Source organism: Sander lucioperca, chromosome 8 (assembly GCF_008315115.2).
Source record: "Sander lucioperca isolate FBNREF2018 chromosome 8, SLUC_FBN_1.2, whole genome shotgun sequence".
NCBI classification, from domain to species: Eukaryota; Metazoa; Chordata; class Actinopteri; order Perciformes; family Percidae; genus Sander; species Sander lucioperca.
Genome location: NC_050180.1, coordinates 32,343,356 through 32,361,903, shown reverse-complemented (window position 1 = coordinate 32,361,903; position 18,548 = coordinate 32,343,356). Strand labels below are relative to the sequence as shown.

The 18,548-nt window shown below is 39.2% G+C and overlaps 1 protein-coding gene across 6 annotated transcripts in view; it reads left to right on the top strand.

Annotated features, from left to right (window-relative positions):
• LOC116053036 (diacylglycerol kinase beta) overlaps positions 1 to 18,548 on the top strand; it is a 133,887-nt gene that overhangs the window by 36,754 nt on the left and 78,585 nt on the right. For all 6 annotated transcript variants that reach the window (XM_036004675.1, XM_036004674.1, XM_036004676.1 and 3 more), the window contains 6 exons: positions 1,771 to 1,888; positions 2,771 to 2,859; positions 6,430 to 6,546; positions 11,061 to 11,159; positions 15,233 to 15,343; positions 15,452 to 15,525. In XM_036004675.1, coding sequence (XP_035860568.1) covers positions 1,771 to 1,888; positions 2,771 to 2,859; positions 6,430 to 6,546; positions 11,061 to 11,159; positions 15,233 to 15,343; positions 15,452 to 15,525 — 608 coding nt within the window. The remainder of the gene's footprint in view (positions 1 to 1,770; positions 1,889 to 2,770; positions 2,860 to 6,429; positions 6,547 to 11,060; positions 11,160 to 15,232; positions 15,344 to 15,451; positions 15,526 to 18,548) is intronic.

Below are 18,548 nucleotides of genomic sequence, written 5' to 3'. Positions count from 1 at the left end.
CTCACTGGCTGTTGTGAGGTCGATTCTCAGTCAGCAGCACTAATTGAAATGTACCAAATGTCGTCTTTTCAGTGTGTTCTCTCACACCAACTACTCACATGTTTGTCTTATAAATCTGGTCTTATAAATCTTAATGTGTTCAAACTTTTGGAAATTTAAAACATTAGAATATCATGCAATATTGGTGGCCTATAGCTCAACTGGTAGTGCGCGCACCCCATGTAGGCTGCGGCCCCAGTTCGAATCCAACCCGAGGCCCTTTGCTGCGTGTCATGTCTCTCTCCCCCACTTCCTGTCTCTCTTCAGCTGTTTTGAATGAAGGGAAACCCCTAAAAAAAGAATATTATAGGATAGAATAAACCCTATTGTGCAGCCGAGACAGGAAAATTGTCTTTGGTCTCAACTAGGAAAATATTAAACACAAAAATCACATCAACAGAACAAAGATCTGTCAATTGTACAACAGTCATTTCATTCATACCCATGGTGTGCAGCCTACACTCACATATTTAAGTTTACTGTAGTTTGTTGAACACAATTATTGCATTTGGGATAAAATAACTACTATTGTCTCTGTGTAAGGGAGAAGGAAGCGCAGGTTAAACGCTACCTTCAGTTTGAACAATGATGAAGTAAGGGAGATGTGAGTGAGCAACAGTGTTGGTCATCTTACTTTAAAAAAGTAATTAGTTACAGTTACAAATTACTTCTCCCAAAAAGTAATTGAGTTAGTAACTCAGTTACCACATTGTAAAAGTAATTAGTTACTCAGCAAAGTAACTGTGACGTTATTTTTTATGTTCTATAACGCTATTACGTTCTATAACATCCTTGCAATCAATGTGTTCAGCTCGCCCTTGGTCACCTGTTGCTGACCCGAAAAATCGAGCGTTGCTTGTTTTAACAGAGTGGCTCCCTCTCCTTCGCTGGAGCTCACGCTAGCTGCATTTGGGCTTGGGGTTGGGTTAGCAGCAGCAACAAGTGTCGTGTTAGCATGTGTTGATGTGAGGTGCTTCATAAGATTTGAGTTCCTTGAGGCAGACGTGGATAAAGTTTTTTTTCCTGGGCATAGCGTGCATGTAAACATTCTTGCCTTTAATTTCAATGAGCGAGAAGTAGTGCCGGTACTTCCAGTTCGAGAACGCTACCTTTGAATTTCCCTGGCTCGTCGCCATTGTCGCTGTCTTGTGTTTAGTGGTAGTCAGAGCGTGCAGTGAGACCGCGTGAGCAGGGCATCCGCCCACCCAGCCAATCATCATCGCATTTGCAACGGTGTCATCATCCCCACCCCTGCTCTCTCCAGGCAGCTGATGTGTAGCAAAGCCTACCTCATTCAACCAAATTGTAGTAACGTGCCACTTTACATTCTCAGCAACGATAACGGCGTTGCGAGGATGGGAAAAGTAATTAATTAGATTACTCCGTTACTGAAAAAATAACGCCGTTAGTAACGCCGTTAGTAACGCCGTTACTCCCAACACTGGTGAGCAAAAGCAGAAAAGTTAGAATAGTGATACAATGTGCATACTGTCAGTGAGCGGAGGAGTATTTTCTTTAAGACATGATGAGCTGAGATAGGCAAACATGTATTATATGTGTAAAACTATAAAATCTTAGTTGTGCCTGGCTCCGCTCCAAGGTAATATGATCAATGGTACAGTTTGGGTTCTCTTCCCTGTTTTAGCAACAATAATAACCAAAGTCCTTAAAAGACGAGCCACTGAAAGGATAGTTTCAATGCTTCATCCATCCTGTGTTGTCTCCTCCTAGAATGTACAAGAAGATGGGCAGCATGTTTGGCGCCTGAAGCACTTCAACAAACCAGCCTACTGTAACTACTGCCATACCATGCTGCTCGGAGTCCGCAAGCAGGGCCTCTGCTGCTCCTGTGAGTCTCTCTGTCTGTTTGTCTGCTCTGTTTACATCTCTTTGTCTCCATTCTTTCTGACTTCCTCTCCTCTCCAACTCAGTCATTATCTCTTTGTCTGATCCTCCATCTTTATCTGTTTTTCCCTTTACCGCCATCTGCATCTGACTCAAATTTAAGATGTTGGCTGCACCTGAGTGCCTCTGAGTCAATGTTTTCTTTAATTAAAAAGCCCTTACAGTCAACGTTAAAAGAACATTAACAAAGTTATCGTGTGTAATTTCATTACTGATTGTATTCTGCCAGGTAGCAGTTCTCCAGGCTGGTGTTATTGTCACAGTTGATGAAAGTACTCGCAATTTGAAGTTAACTCTAATTTGTTCAACTTTTCATCAAACCCCCTGTAAGCCATGTTTTTAGATGCAGGTTTTAAATCAAGATAGAATTAATCGGTTTGAGTCTAAAAATTCTCTGACTCCAGCTTGTTAAAGGTGCTGTAGGTAGGATTGTAAAGATCCAGGACTTAGCCAAAAAATTTGAACATTGACAACTTCTCAGTCCCTTTCTGCTAAAGCCCAAAACGGTCTCCTAAGCCCCTCCCCCCACAAGGGAGAATGAATGTGTGTGCATGAGCAGTGATTGACACGCAGTTAGACATGAAGACTAAATATCTTTGAGTTGTGGACAAAGCAAGACATTTAAGGATATCATCTTGGGCTTTGGGAAAACACTGATGCACATTTTTCACCATTTTCTGACATTTTATAAACCAACAACAACTAATTGATTAATCGAGGAAATAATCGACAGATGAATCGATTTGAAAATAATCCTTAGTTGCAGCCCTAGGTGTGAAGTACACAGTGGTTTACAAACTGTTGTCTGGTGTTGTTTTTCCCACAGTATGCAAGTACACAGTGCACGAACGCTGTGTGTCCAAAGACATCGCTGCCTGCATCAGCACCTACGCCAAGTCCCGGAGACACACTAACGTGAGTAAAAAAAGAACGCATGAAAGGCCTTTATCCTGCAAACGCTGTGCTGATAACATGGACCGATGCTGCAGGGGAATGAGACGGGAACACTGACCAGTCTGTTAAGCTGATTCACACTGGCTCATGGTTCCGTTCAACAGGGCAGCAAGGATCATGGGATGGTCTGGAAGGCATCTTGTCAATATCCTCTGTATTTTAGCTTTGACGTCATTAGGATCTAAAGAGTTGTTTCTCTGGCTCAGTTCACACGCTGATAACGATCTGCAGAGCTTCAGTTCTGGGTTGTGTTCTCTGGCAAAAACTCCTTCCAGTCAAAACATTTTCGCTTTTATTTATTTTTCTTTATTTGTCTACTAATTGATACACTATTAACAGAAAATGAATTGTAAAATCCTTTAATACTAATTCAATGCCAGACACTACAGGCAAAACATTGTTTATTCATGCACTGGTCAACTTTGAATTTTGCGTCTATAACATGTCTTCTTTCAGACTAGTGGAAGGAAAACAACCAAAATACACATTTAGGTGTTTATTCTACACCAGAGGTCTCCAACCTTTCTTCATCTGAGGGCTGCTTTAAAAAAAACGGAAGTGGCCAAGAGCTACTTGCATCACATCGCTTACATTTATTTACACAACACACATAAGCTGAACTGTTTGTATATGTATGGAATTGCAATAGCCAAAGCTTATGAAAAATCTCAACTTCACGTCAAGGTTCATGACTATTTTACACTTATTATGGGCCACATAAGTCCCTTTCCGACTGGAGGGATTTTTACAGTTCCTAGAACATAACGTTCCTAGAACCCTTTTTTTCTCATGTTCTGACTGGACCAATTTGGGGATTATTAAGTTCCTCTGACCACAGTTCCTGTAACTCTTTCAGCTCCTACTTCAGGGCAGGGTCTTTTCCCTTTTCCGCATAGGAATCCTTAGTGACAACGTCTGGGAAAACATAGGAAGCAAAACTAGACAAGACAGAAAACAGACTATCAAAGTAAAACAGGAAACAGAAATATACCCAATGCACAGAACAATACAGTGAAAACAGGATAAACCGAAACACACAATGAACAGGGAAATAAGGAAACAGAAATATACAGGATAAATATACGAAACAGGAAACAGCAACAGAAATATACAAACAGGCAACAGAAACATCCACAACCACAACACTGTTTCTATAACTACGTTCCTGTAACTACTTGGTCAGAAAGAGGCTATTGTTATAGCTAGATCACTGACATTATTCTCATCAGGGTCCAAGAAAACATTACCACTTTACACTTCTATGGCCCACGAAATTAGCTGCCTCACTTTTAATAGCGTCGTCATTTTGTGTCTCAGTTTGTCCACCTGTTGGCGAGCTACTGGAAACGCGCTCACGAGCTACCGTTAGCTTGCAAGCTACTTGTTGGAGACCCCTGTTCTACACTTTCTCTATTTGCATATCAAAATTAGTTTGGTTCTCAGACTTTGAGGTGAAAAATCTTCACTTGAGTAGAACTTGCATACACCAAACTTTCCAGTGTTATTCCTATCTAATTCTGAAGGTTTTTACAGAGGGGTTTGTTCATATATCATTCTGAGCCTGATTTATACAACATTTTATACCTAAAAACATATGGTAAATAGTTTTTTTTTGTATGACTGTTGACAACATTTTCTGATGTATGGAGTAATAAAAAGAGATATCCAAAATTCCCTCTGTAAAAACCTTTGACTCGAATATGCCAACAAAATGAAACAAGAATTTTGAGCCTGGCTTTATCCAATGTTCACATTTCTGTTCATATTTAAACATAATATTGGTAACACTTTACTTGAAAGTATCGACATAATTGTGACATGACACTGTCATGAACGTGTCATAAACGTTATAAACAAGTCATAAACGTTTATGACTTCTGTCATTAAGTGTCATTCGGTTTTTGTCATGACAAGTTGACATTGTTTGGGTAGTCTTGATTATGACAAGTTGACATTAATCAAAGTGACATTACCAGAAGTTGTCTTGGTCATGACAAATTGACATTAAATTGACATTAACCAGAATGACATTACCAAAGGATGTCTTTGTGATGACAACTTGGAAGAAATTTAATGTCAAGTTGTCATGACAAATACATCTTCTCGTAATATCATCCTGGTTAATGTCAAGTTTTCATAATCAAGACAACCCAAACAATGTCAACTTGTCATGACAAAAACCGAATGACACTTAATGACAGAAGTCATAAACGTTTGACTTGTTTATAATGTTTATCACATGACAGTGTCATGTCACAATTATGTCGTAAAGTGTTACCATAACATTTTTACTTGTTATACAAATAATGAATGTCTTAATGTAAATAATCAACTGGGGAAGTTTCAGAGTGATATCTATTAATTAACATGTTTTCCCTGTTGACCTGTGTCTTGCCTTCAGTCATTTATCAAACAAAAACACTTCTTTCTTTGTATATAACTCAGATAAAACAAGCCATTTGAAGGTGTGACCTTTTTTATGGGCATTTCTTTACTATTTCCTGACATTTATTTATGAGATTAATCCTATAAATAATCTACAAATGATTCAATAATGGAAATGATTGTTAACGGCAGCCCTGAAGCCTACTGTAGGTTCTCACAACTCAAAAGTGGATCCCAGCTTGTGTAGAAGCTAAACAAGAACAACGTCATGTGTGTAGTGTGTGCAACGAAGTTCTAGCAAAAAAGCTTAAAGGCAACAAAAGGATATTTTGCTTTTTATGCTGCAAAGCAACCAAGTGTCTCAGCTGTTTATTGTACTCATGTTTTCTTTAAATCCATTCATGTTTTATTTCTGTCTAAATAATTGTTTGTTACATAAACCCTAAAAGATGTTTACATATTGACTTACTGATAGGGATGCACCGAATCCAGATTTTTGGGGTTAGGCCGAATACCGAATCCACTGGTTAAGATTCTCCCGAATCCGAAACCGAATACCGAATCCTACTCCCATCCTCAGTCCATTAACACAGTAAACATATTAATGAAGTAAACAACGTCCACAGTTTTTAGCTGTGACTGTCCTTTCTTTGCCGTCCCTGAAGTTGCTGAATTTTGGCTGCTGTCTGTAGATTCCTTCATGCACAACTCGTATTCTATCAGATGTTCCATACGCAAATGTTTTAACAGCGATGATGATGTGTATTGTTTAGGGTCCTTGCCACCACGAGACAAATCGCCTCCTTTTGACTGAAAGTACTGCCAACAACACTTTTTCTGCTCACGAGTTCTATTTTCACGTTCTCACAGCCTACTGCATTGAACGGTCACCTAAGTAAAAACCTTCCTGTAATCAACGGCGGCTTCATTACGTTGACCACTGTAGTGCAAGCGTAGGGATCAGTTCGGTGGAAAAAAATTGTAAGGTTGGGCAGAAACCGAACCCCATCAAAAAGCCCAATATTCGGCCGAAGCCGAATCCTGGATTCGGTGCATCCCTGCTTACTGACTAACTTAACATGCTCAGTTCTAACTAGTAAATGATTAAATAAATGAACTGATTTTGTTTTCTCTCTGGCCCGCCAGGCTATGCAGCATGTTTGGATGGAGGGTAACTCTCCTACCAAGTGCGACCGCTGTCACAGAAGCATCAAATGTTACCAGGGCCTGACGGGCCTGCACTGTGTCTGGTGTCAGATCACTGTGAGTTGCTGCCTCACGTAGACACAGATCATTCTTTCAAGGTTACATTCTAATCTGCAGTCTCGTATAAGGTACTGTTCGTTATTTAATTAAGGGGCCACCGGAGGAGTTTTGTAACCTCTGACCTAAAGAGACGTGACCCTCCCCTTATAAGTAATAATTTTCCTATGACCCTCCAAAACGATTTGAAAAAGAGGCATGACCCTCCCCTTGGGTGCAAGTTTGCACTCAGCAAAGAAACACAGACACCATTTGATTTTTACAGCCATAACATACATGAGTTAACCTCTGCATTCTCATCTTACACATCCCACTCCTCTGTTATGGTGTGGTGGCCATTTCAGTAGATTTACTCACTAACATTGTTGTGGAAACACAATAAGCATGGAAACTAAATGCACACTTCATGCATCACTGCATTACTTCAAATGCTAAGTTACTCCTTACTAAGTAAACTAGTATTCATATGAAATAAAACAATAAAACATTGAGACCATTCAGCAAAGGACGCTGGGATATAACCAATTCAACACTGGTTGCTATGGACTTGTCACTATCGTCATTGTATATTTTAGCACATAGGTAAAGCTGCCGAAGCTGAACATTATATTCCAAAACACATATGTTTATTTTTAAAGTTTTTAAGTTACATTGTAACAATTTAACAATTCGCCCTTATGAAAACCAATCGCGGCACGGCTGTTTTGGAACTCAATAGACAGACGCTTAAATTCAACTAAAATATAACCGTGAATAATCAGTGTTGGACCTACAGTCTGTTCTGTTGAGATGCCTCTCCAAACTCACCATAAAACGTTAAGACACGTTGAAAAAAAAGATCCGTATTTTGCCGTAATCCAATTACACGAAAAAAAGTAATCCACAGCGATCAGTAGTTCCACAAACAGAGTCACGGTGTATCCAGCAAGGCCGATACGAGCGTCACATTCACCAGCCAGCTCCAAACAGGTGAACGAGGCCTCTCCACTTCGCCGTTTAAACAAAGTGGAATAAACGTATAAAAGTCCAAATCTACACAAAACCCGCAATCAATTAGTAAGCTGACATCACATTTATATACATGGCATTTAGGAATTTATTGCAAGGTTGGCACGGCAAGATGTCCAGACTAGTGCAACAGTAACTTTCGTTTTTTGCGTCCTGCTGCTCCCATCGTCAGCCAGGTAATATTTTTTTTACTAAAGCAGTATATGAAATCTGATGTATTATCTACCACCATTTAGTTGTTTTGTGTTATTTAAGATATTTATAAAATATCTGGTCATGCCAGATCTAATTATTCCACTAATTTTTAAACAATGAAATTACCCGTTTCAGACACCAGGGGGCAGTGCTCCTCCTGCCCCCCCCCCCAGCAAACTCTGTGTATGGGGTCAGACCATCTGCTAGAGGGCCGAGACTGAGAGCTACATGGATAAATATGCAGCAAACAAGCCACTTTGAAATTTTGCTCTTTTCATGAATAAAAAATGTTGGATGACCCTCCCCTATTTTCCTCCAGTGGTCCATTCCATAAATACCGAACAGTCCCTAAAGTACTTGAAAGCAATACTTGAGTAAAAGTACAAGTATCTTAGTAGTAAAAGTCTCCTTTTAGAATATTACTTAAGTAAAAAAGTCTGATATTTACTGTACTAAGTATCAAAAGTAATTTTCTGATATTAAATGTACTTAAGTATTAGAAGTAAAATTAAAAAAAGACTTTGATTATGAACTTTATGGCCAAAGGTGTGTAACGTTATCTTCATCACCACTGTGGTCGGGGTGGTCATCGTCTGTTTCCACGGTGGCAGAGCCTGCACCAGGTGCTTCCATGACACGATCAGTCATTATGCTTCCTCTTCTTCTTCTTTAGTTTTGGCCTATGTTTTTTTTTTTTTTTTTTTTTTTTTTTGCTGCTTGGCAACAAACAGGCATTAGGTGTGTAGTAAAGTAAAAATTTCCAGAAATATAAATAACGAAGTAAAGTACAGATACGTGAAAATTCTACTTAAGTACAGTAGTGAAGTATTTGTACTCCAGACTCTGTATCGACCAAAGCATTGTTAGTACGCTTTAGTATCAGTAGATTTATTGTAGAGTAGTTTTATTGTCTATCCTTTCCTCGTGTATTATGTATAAGAGTTATAGCTATTATGAAGTCTGTCTCTTGCTTAGAACTCAGTTTCCAGTTTATTAAGTACACCTAAAACTAATATTGTCTAATACAATAATTTCTACCTTAATCAATGTTATGTTTTAGAGAGGTATTGATTCAGCTGTATGGTTGTAATATTGACAGGTGTTAATATTATTTGGTCCACATTTTTTTGTCCAACAGAACAAGGTTGTTATAGCTTAACTAAATCTAAACTAAAAATGAGAAGTATGTGTCGGAACATGTTTTGTGAACTGAAACAAAGTGGAAAAAATCCTGCACTCTGCTCTTGCTCTAGCATCACCTTTTATTTAGAAATCTAACGTTTCAGTCCCTCCATTCTTGATGAAGGTCCAAAGGGACCGAAACGTTAATAAAAGGTGATGCTGTAGCAAGAGCAGAGTGTGGGATTTTTTCCCCTTTGTTTCGTGTTTCATAGTTGATGTTATCGTCCAACACACCTGCACAGTAGAATTTGTTTGGACATGCGAGCTGTTCCTACAAAAAATGTGAACTGAAACAAAAATAAAAACTAGACTAGATATTGTATACTTACAAAACTAACTTAAAATAAAAATGTACAGGATTTTTTCAGGATTCTCAATACCACCATGTGTTCCCGGACATAGGTGCTGAAAGACTGCAGTCAGCACGACATACAGAATATTACTTAGGGTTCTGTGCATGAGGATGATAAGGGAGCACGATAAGGGAAGATGCACATCCGCTAAGTAACATACGACGGCAACAACAACAACAAAAATTCAAAATAACAATCAGCATCTGTAAAAACATCTAAATATTAAATTTTAGTTTGCAATAAGTTTAAAATATTTATTCAGAGTATATTTCATTGACTTATTTTGATTTTTTTAGTTTTACTTTTTTGTCAATTTGGTCAAATTTGTCGAGCAAAACCCGTTCTGGAAACCAACGTTTTGCGTGGACCCCCAGGAAGAGTAGTTGCTACCTAAGTAGTGGCTAATGGTGATCCGAAATAAATAAATTAACTGAAACTATACTAAATTAAAAACACAATAAAGATACAAAACTGCAATAACTCAGGGTTACACTTTACTTGAAGGTATCTACATAAGTGTGACATGACACTGTCATGAACTTGTCATAAACATTATAAACAAGTCATAAACGTTTATGACATAATGCTTCTGCCATTAAGTGTCATTCGGTTTTGTCATGACAAATTAGGGTTAGGGTTAGAGTTAGAGTTCATGTGTCATGACAGTGTCATGTCACTCTTATGTAGATACCTTCAAGTAAAGTGTAACCTAACTCAGCAACAGGAACACCTCTAATGTAATACAGCTCGACAACACCACAAACACAAAACAACAAAAATGTTGCAATGATCGTACAGTTGAAGAAACACCTCTGAAACAGCTTTAACAAAACCTGGACATTATCACCTTCATGAAGGATTTATTGCAGGACTGTTGTATTAGACTGCACTAGTTTACTTAGGTGTACCTAATAAACTAGTGTACATTAATTCCCTGGAGTCTTACTGAACCCTCCTGTGGTCCTCGGGTCAAATTTGACCCGTTTACAAAAACCTTCTATATCAGAACTATGACAAAAGAACGTTGAGAAAGAAAAAGCAACAAAAACGCAGGAAAGAAATCGACAAAAACATTTATTTTTTTTAAATGCTGAAAAAAGTGACCAAAAGAAAATCGGAAAAAGTGACATCAAAAACATCGGCAAAGGTGACAAAAACCTTTTTTTAAAATGGACAAAAACATAATTAAAAAAAACGCCAAAAAGTGACAAAAAAATTGGGGGAAAAAGTGACAAAAAATTGGAATAAAATCGACAAAAATCTAGAGAAAAGTGTAGAAAAAGAACAACAGAATGTTCAAATTTTGACAAAGAAAAACACAAAGTTGCATGGTCGACGGGAAGACAACAAAAGGGTTAACCTTAACCACAAACATAAACCAAACGCCAAATCTTGACACTAAAATATGAAGGTTTACTTTATAGGAATCAGCCTTTTGTCCCCACAATGTGATTAATTCAAGCACTGTAACACTTTAATTCATTTTACTTGGCATTGCTTTTCACATCCACTAGATGTCACCACTGACTTGGAGTTTGCTCAACATTAATCCTGCTCTTAAAACTCTCAAGTCCATACAGCAGTTGTTCTACTTCTACCGTGAAAAGGACCCTGCATAGAAATACATATGAATAACTTTCTGATTTACGACTTGATAAATAATCTGTATATACCGTCAGGGTAGAGTCTCATACTTGGTAACGTTTGATAAAGTGAGTCTCACAGATGGATTTACGCCCACAGTTGTGATGTTTCTGCTTCTCCTCTCCTCCGTAGCTCCATAATAAGTGTGCATCTAATGTGAAGCCGGAGTGTGACGGAGGAGCCTTGAGGGACCACACTCTGTTGCCTTCGTACATCTGCCCCGTTGTCTTGGTGAGGATGCTGTTTTTCTCTCTCTGCTGTCCACAAACAAGACTGCCACAGATGGAGGAATAGTTTCAGTATTACATCATTCTCTACAAAAAACATTTTCAGAATGCTTGAGCTGACTGTTGAGATTTGGGCGGCAACTAGCAACTAATGATTATTTTCATTGTCGATTAATCTGACGATTATTTTCTCAATTAATTGTCAGGTCTATAAAATGGCCGAAAATGTCGAAAAATGTCGATCAGTGTTTCCCAAAGCCCAAGATAACTTCCTCAAATGTCTTTTTTTTGTCCACAACTCAAGGATATTCAGTTAGCTGTCACAGAAGAGTGAAGAAACTACAAAATATTCACATTTAAGAAGTTGGAATCGGAAAAGTTTAACTTTTTTTTAAATGACTCAAACCGATTATCAAAATAGTTGGCAATTAATTTGATAGTTGACAACTAATCGATTAATCTTTGCAGCTCTAGTTGTGATTGTGCAGTAGACATTTAAAAATGTGAACTCAGTTGCCAGTTTATTAGGTACACCTAGCTCAAGCTAATACAGTCTAATATAAAGGTCCTGCAATAAATCCTCCCTTCCTGAAGGTTATGATCAATTTGGAGGTTGTAGTTTGTGGTTATAGCATACAGAGAGGTGTTTCTCATATTTAGCCTACCCTCACTGACAAATGTTTTGGAAAACAAATGATAGAAACCCCTGTCAGTATAACGCAATACAGTTCAACAGCACCACAAACTGCAGCATCCACAGTGATCATGAATCAACACCTCTCTGAAACAGTTTCAAGAAAAACTGAACCGTTATAACTTTCATAAAAGGAGGATTTATTGCAGGACTGTATGAGGCTGCATTAGCTTGAGTTAAGTGTGCCTATTGTAGAGTGCATAGTTATGTATCATTTTGCATTTATCTTTCATAAATGTAACCTCAAGAACTCAAACCACTCCTGCGACTCTATCCACTTTTCTGCTGTTGATGTGCAGCTCAGTATGATCCAGACTGTAGTGATGGCCAAATGATGCTTCATGAAGCATTGTCTTTATTTTCTGAGCCCACTAGATGGCGCTCTCCTTTCAACAAAGGGTTGAGAATACACTGAATTGCAATGCCTTTCTTTCTTTGCTAGGCCTTTCTCTTAAAACCAAGAGTGCCATCTAGTGGGCTCAGAAAATAAAATAAATGGTTCAGGAAGCTTAATTTGGCCATCACTACCAGACTGTACCCAATGTGTTTGCCAAACATTGCCAAATGCTTCAGTGTTTCTTCTATTCGCTCCAACAAGGACCACACTTCTAACAGAAATAGCATTTTAAGCCATATTTTGAGAATTGTTTGATTCAAGTTTGTACAAATAATTTGATAGCTCTTTTCTGCTGTGAAAACTTTGAATCTGACCACAGCTACTGTTCTCTGTCAATGAGGAAACTCCGAACTATTACTGTACAAATGGTTTGTCGACGAACAGTTTGCAGATGTAATCCTTGATGCACTGATAAAAATTGTAATCAGGGCCTCATTATGTTTCTTATAAAACACATTTGTGTTATTGCTATTCAGTGGCCCGTAATGCCCACTGGAAGCCTCCCTTTGGAGGTAATACTGGAAGGTCCAGCCAGGCCCCCAGGAAGTGTGCTGGGCTTTGAAGCTAATTTGACATAGCGGCCAATCAGCAGAGTTACAACTTCCGTGTCCATCATGTGATGCCCTCTGGCCCAAAAAGACTTCTTTCCATAGACTTACATGGCGATAGAGACATCTGTAAATCAGTGGATACATTTTTTAAGCGTAACAACCCCTGCGAGATGACTCGTCTTACTATCCAAATTTGATCCGTTCGGTCCGATATCAGTTGGAAAGTCTAGAAGAGACTAAAGAGATTAAATCATTTTATCCCCTTTCAAGTTAGCGGAGCGCTAAACCGGAAGTAGCCGGCTCGGTCGGCGGAGGTCTCTAGTGCGCCTGCTCTATTGGCAGCATATTGCGGAAATAGTGCCGATTATCCAGGTATACATTTTTTTTTTTTATACCTGGAACTTTTTTGGCTTCATGTGCCACTAAGCAACTCTCATAGGAATAAACAACAGATTCCTACTCCCATCGCATAAAATACGGACACTTGGTCAGGTGCCTTTGTCGTTGTCATTGACGCTAAAAGTCTCCTTCATATCTAAACGTGCTTTATCTAAACGCACTGTGTTGGGACTATTGGCGCCACTTTTGACGCAGTTAGGTTAAGGATAAGGTCGTGGGTGGGCTTGTAAGGTACAGTATGTTTCCATGACACGCGGGACAAGAACGGGACAGTTGGGTTTAGGAAAAGAAGAAGGGGATAGTTCGGTTTAGGTAAAGAAGAAAGGGGCTCTGCCTCGAACGCTGTATCCAGGTCTTACTATACATCCATGGGTCCAACTGGGAGGAGAACCCAGGGGCAGACATATTGCATATCATACTGGAGGGATCACATATTCCACACCTCAAGAGCTGGAAAACATCGACAAGTAGGATGTTTAGTTTATCTTACTTAGCGTGCAGCCACCACATCCTGAACCTGGTATTAGTGACACGCTGCCAATCAACAGATTTTCTTCTAATAAGTCATGTCAGACCATCATGTCCCCCAAACACCTGCCTCAATTTCACACTTCTTTATTGGGATTTGTGGTCTGACTTCTCAATTTTCCTCACAAATACCTCATTGAGAAGCTGATTTATATGCATATTATTCATATTCATAGAGGGCATTTCAAACATTAATACAAGGAAACATGCACCTGCAGAATATTTAAAGCTCACTAAAAAAGTGCATGCTGGGAAACAGGTTTCATAAATCATGATATTTCTGCGTGCAAAGTTTGCTTCTTTCATCTGCAGTATGTAATCAGTGTAGAGTAAAGTGTGATTTATGCTTCTGCGTAAAATCTACACCGTGGCTACGTACGTAGGTACGTGGAGGCACGGACCCTACGCCGGACCCTACGCCATAGCCTGACGTGCACCTCTCGAAAAATGTAACTACACGTCGCGGCGATGTACGTCACTCAGCCATGGCTTGGTAGCGTTGCATTTCCCCCGACTCATTTCCTGGTTCTCCTTCTCCATAAACAACATGAAATCAAGAAGAGGGTTAACTTTCCTGCTACAGATTACCGACCGTGGTCAGAAAGAACAGGGGAGACACTTTGTTTCTCTCACTATTACTCTAGAGTCGGCACTCGCTCTGAAAATAATCGTTGTCACTCTCTTACTATCTCTACCACACACACACCTACACACACATACACACACACACACACACACACATGCACATACACACACAGACACACACAGACACACACACACACACACTTGCCCTGCTATTCTCTTAAAGAGATCAATACACAAGTATAAACTTCAGGCCACTTACGGAGGCTACGGTGGAAGCTCTGCGTGGAGCCTCCGCACAACCCAACCCGTTCTCACTCCGAAAGTAAAATACGGACGTTTATGCGAAGATCCGCATAGGAAGGTTGGTTGGGGGGATGGATGGGTCAGACAACACAGGACTTTCACCCAGGAGACCGGAGATCGTGTCCCGCATGTCACATTTCCTAAACCCAACCGTTGCTTTCTTCTTTTACTAAACCCAACCGTCCCGTTCTTCTTTTCCTAAACCCAACTATCCCGTTCTTCTTTTCCTAAACCCAACTATCCCGTTCTTCTTTTCCTAAACCCAACCGCCCCGTTCTTCTTTTCCTAAACTCAACCGTCCGTTCTTCTTTTCCTAAACCCAACCGTCCGTTCTTCTTTTCCTAAACCGAACCGTTCCGTTCTTCCCGCGTGTCATGGAAACATAAGTCCACCCACGACCTTTTCCTTAACCTTACTGCATTAAAAGTGACGCCAATAGTCCCGACCAAGCGCATTTAGATAAAGCACGTTTAGATATGACACTAAAGGAGACTTTTATCGTCAATAACAACACCAAAAAGCACTTGACCAAGCGTATTTTACGCGATGGGAGTGAGAATCTGTTGCACAACCATAAATCTCTTAACTGTGTACCCATAACAATCTTCCTCCTTCCACAGGACCGTCATTCTGTGGTGAAGCGCGGTGAGGGGGAGTCGCCACACAGCACCAGCCCCGATGACATCACTCAGATTTTCAAGTTCTCCCCTGGAGACGGACAAGCACTGCAGGTATGCGGGTCCAGCTTCCAGCAGCCGTCCAATCCTGTACGATGTTAAAGTGACCACTCAAAGCTGATTAGCTGATGCCTGAGGCCGTGTTTTCCTTCCTGTCTCCAGATCACCCCTCTCCCAGGTACTCACCCGCTCCTGGTCCTGGTCAATCCCAAGAGTGGAGGGAGACAGGGGGAGCGGTAAGTTCCAGCCACCCACGGGCCTTCGGCTGTGGTCTGTTGTTGTCTTTTGCATTTACTGCGATATCAAGTATGGAGACCATGCATACAGGGGATAGCCATTGGCTTCTCATAAACAATTTCAAACCTGATGCTTTTATAGGTCAAAGATAATTAGTGCTTTTTATTTAAAGAAATGTGTTAGTTTAGTTATTAGTAGGTTTTAGATTTTAAAGAACCAAGTGAAAGTTTTAAAAAGAGAAAACAATCATTCAGAAATCTGCGTACGAAATTGGATTTTTTTTCCTCAGCAAGTGGTGATTCATTTAGGATGAAAATAGAAATATAAAATTAAGATTTGTTACTATTAACTTGATATTTTATTAGTTTTTTTGTTATGTTTTCATTTTCAATTTAAGCTTCTAGATCTTTTAATTTTTAGAATTTTCATTTAAGTCTATCATTTGAGGAGTTTAAATTTCACTTTTCATTTTGAAATTTCACAATATCCATTTAATTATTTTCTCTTTTCGTTTTTTAAATGTTCCCTTGTCTAATTCTGGATAAAACCTATCCTTGCTATAAACACTTACATTAACCATTTATTTATTTTGTTTTTAGAGATTGGTGCATTTGTTTTCTCCTCAATTTGTATTAACTGAAGCATCTTCTGGACATTATTAGTGTAAGTTGTGATGATCAGTGTCTTCTTGCTGCAGGAAACAACCTTTGGGTTGTGAGCTTTGAATAGCATTGATATATCAAGTACAGGATCAACCTGGGGTGGAAGTAGTGAGGAATGACCTAAAGGATCCCAAGCATGGACTCTAATCGGTCCCTTTGGATACCCATATATGGCACGACTAAATGGAAGTATTATTAGAAGTCTTTTGGGCCTTTATCTGAAAATCAAACCACACTTCAGGAAGCTGATTTCTGCCACAAAGGGTACTATATGTTCCGCACCTCCCTGCTGTCCCTCTGAATGCTACAATTTAAAGATGAAGAGAGCTGTACAGAAATGTCTTCGATGTTTCATTCTTTCTATCTTCTTTTCTCCCCACCTTCCAAACAGTGGAGACAAATTACACCCCGTTGCTCTGCCTCGGTTTGACACTACCATAGCAACCCACTCTTTATTACCATTAGAAAGGAAATTACTCTCTATTTATAGACATTACAAGAACAAAAATAATAATTTAGACCGGGAAACCAGAGGCAGTTGTATTGCTATTTGTGTCAGTGTGGAAAAAAAAGCTTTTCTTTCAGTTACATAACATGGTTGGTGTGATTGATGAACTTATCAGAAGTTGTATGAGCTTCTGTCCTACATACACATTGTCTAAATCTGTGTTATCCACTGAGTAATATAAACTAATCTTATGTACCTGGGAGTAGTGTAGATCTAACACCAAGGCTGAGGCATATATTCACTTGTTTATATAAATGTATTTAAGTAGTCTAATGAAATGCACTGCCTAGCCTCCGTTGGATTGTAGAAGCATATTAGCAACCAGTAAAATTGCCTGCATGAGACGTGCATGAGGATAATTGTGCAGGCTTCAATGGGCACTTTATGTAACCCTCACAAGGTTACAGGAAACTGCTGTGTCGACATGCAGCTCGCTAATACACTGACAATTTGTGAGATAGAAGAGATGGAAGAGTGAAGAGCATGCAAACTAAAACTCTCCACTTTTTCATCTCTCTCTCTTTTATATTATGCCTCATCTTCCTGATCTCTGGAATGATTATTTCTGTACATTTCAGACAGAAAATGCAGCAGAACAGATTATTTAAGATGTTTGGGAGGTTGTACAGAAGTCATGTCACATTACTTACTTACAGTGAAGCTATATGATGCTTACACTGACATTTACAAACCCAAGATTTGATTTCTATGGCTGCACCATTCCGTTAAATGTAATATTCTAGATGTTCATTTCCCTGAAGATTAACCTGACATGTATTTTATATCTCTGGAAACGTTGGATTCTGATTTAGAACTTTAAATATACAGTAGTTGAAACACTGTTTGGCTGCAAAACATTAGTTTATAGAGATGGAACCATTAAGTTGTTCCATTAGAGTTTAAAGGATCCTAAACATCATGCAATTTTGGGCAGTTGGAGGCAAAAGTTGTGAGAAAAATGCTGTGTTTTTTTTGGTGTTTTTAAAAATGTGATTATCATGAGAGCAACAAGGATGGATGATGAGTGTTAATGACATGTTGTTGAAACAAAAGAATAATTGGTTACGCTTTACTTGAAGGTATCTACATAAGAGTGACATGACACTGTCATGAACGTGTCATAAACATTATAAACAAGTCATAAACGTTTATGACAACGCTTCTGTCATTAAGTGTCATTCGTTTTTTGTCATGACAAGTTGTGGTTAGAGTTAGGGTTAGAGTTAAGGATCATGCATTCATGACAGTGTCATGTCACTCTTATGTAGATACCTTCAAGTAAAGTGTTAACGAATAATTCACCAAAACCATCTTTCCACTGCTCCATCAATCACGAAATACACCCTTAATTCACAGAGTTCGCTGTCTCCCTCTGCCGTTGCCCACTGAGCAGCGGCTCTCACTCATTCTTCGGAGGCAGACCATTCAATTAAAAAGTTGCCCCAAAAATGCAACCAGCCATGTACTCAGCCAATCACCAATAGCGGATATATTCGTCCAATCACCCAACCCTGATCTCCACATCTTAGCACTAGGATTCACCAGACATTTATTGCACCATCTAATCTGACGCTCCTTAAAGGGGAAGATTTTTATTAGACCCATCCAGAACATTGTGACATAGTGTGACACAGTAATTGCACTTATTTCACATTGTGAAGGGGGCTTTAGTGGCTGAGGTACCTACCGTTTTCATTCTTCAAACATGTACAGTAGATGAAAACGCTTTCATAATTTGGAACATTTAACTTATATAAGTCTGATGTAATGATTAGCAAATCGCAATGCTGGTCAATGTACTCCATAGGTGCTCACTGTATTTAACTATTTGAGTTGTTCTCTCTTCTGTCTT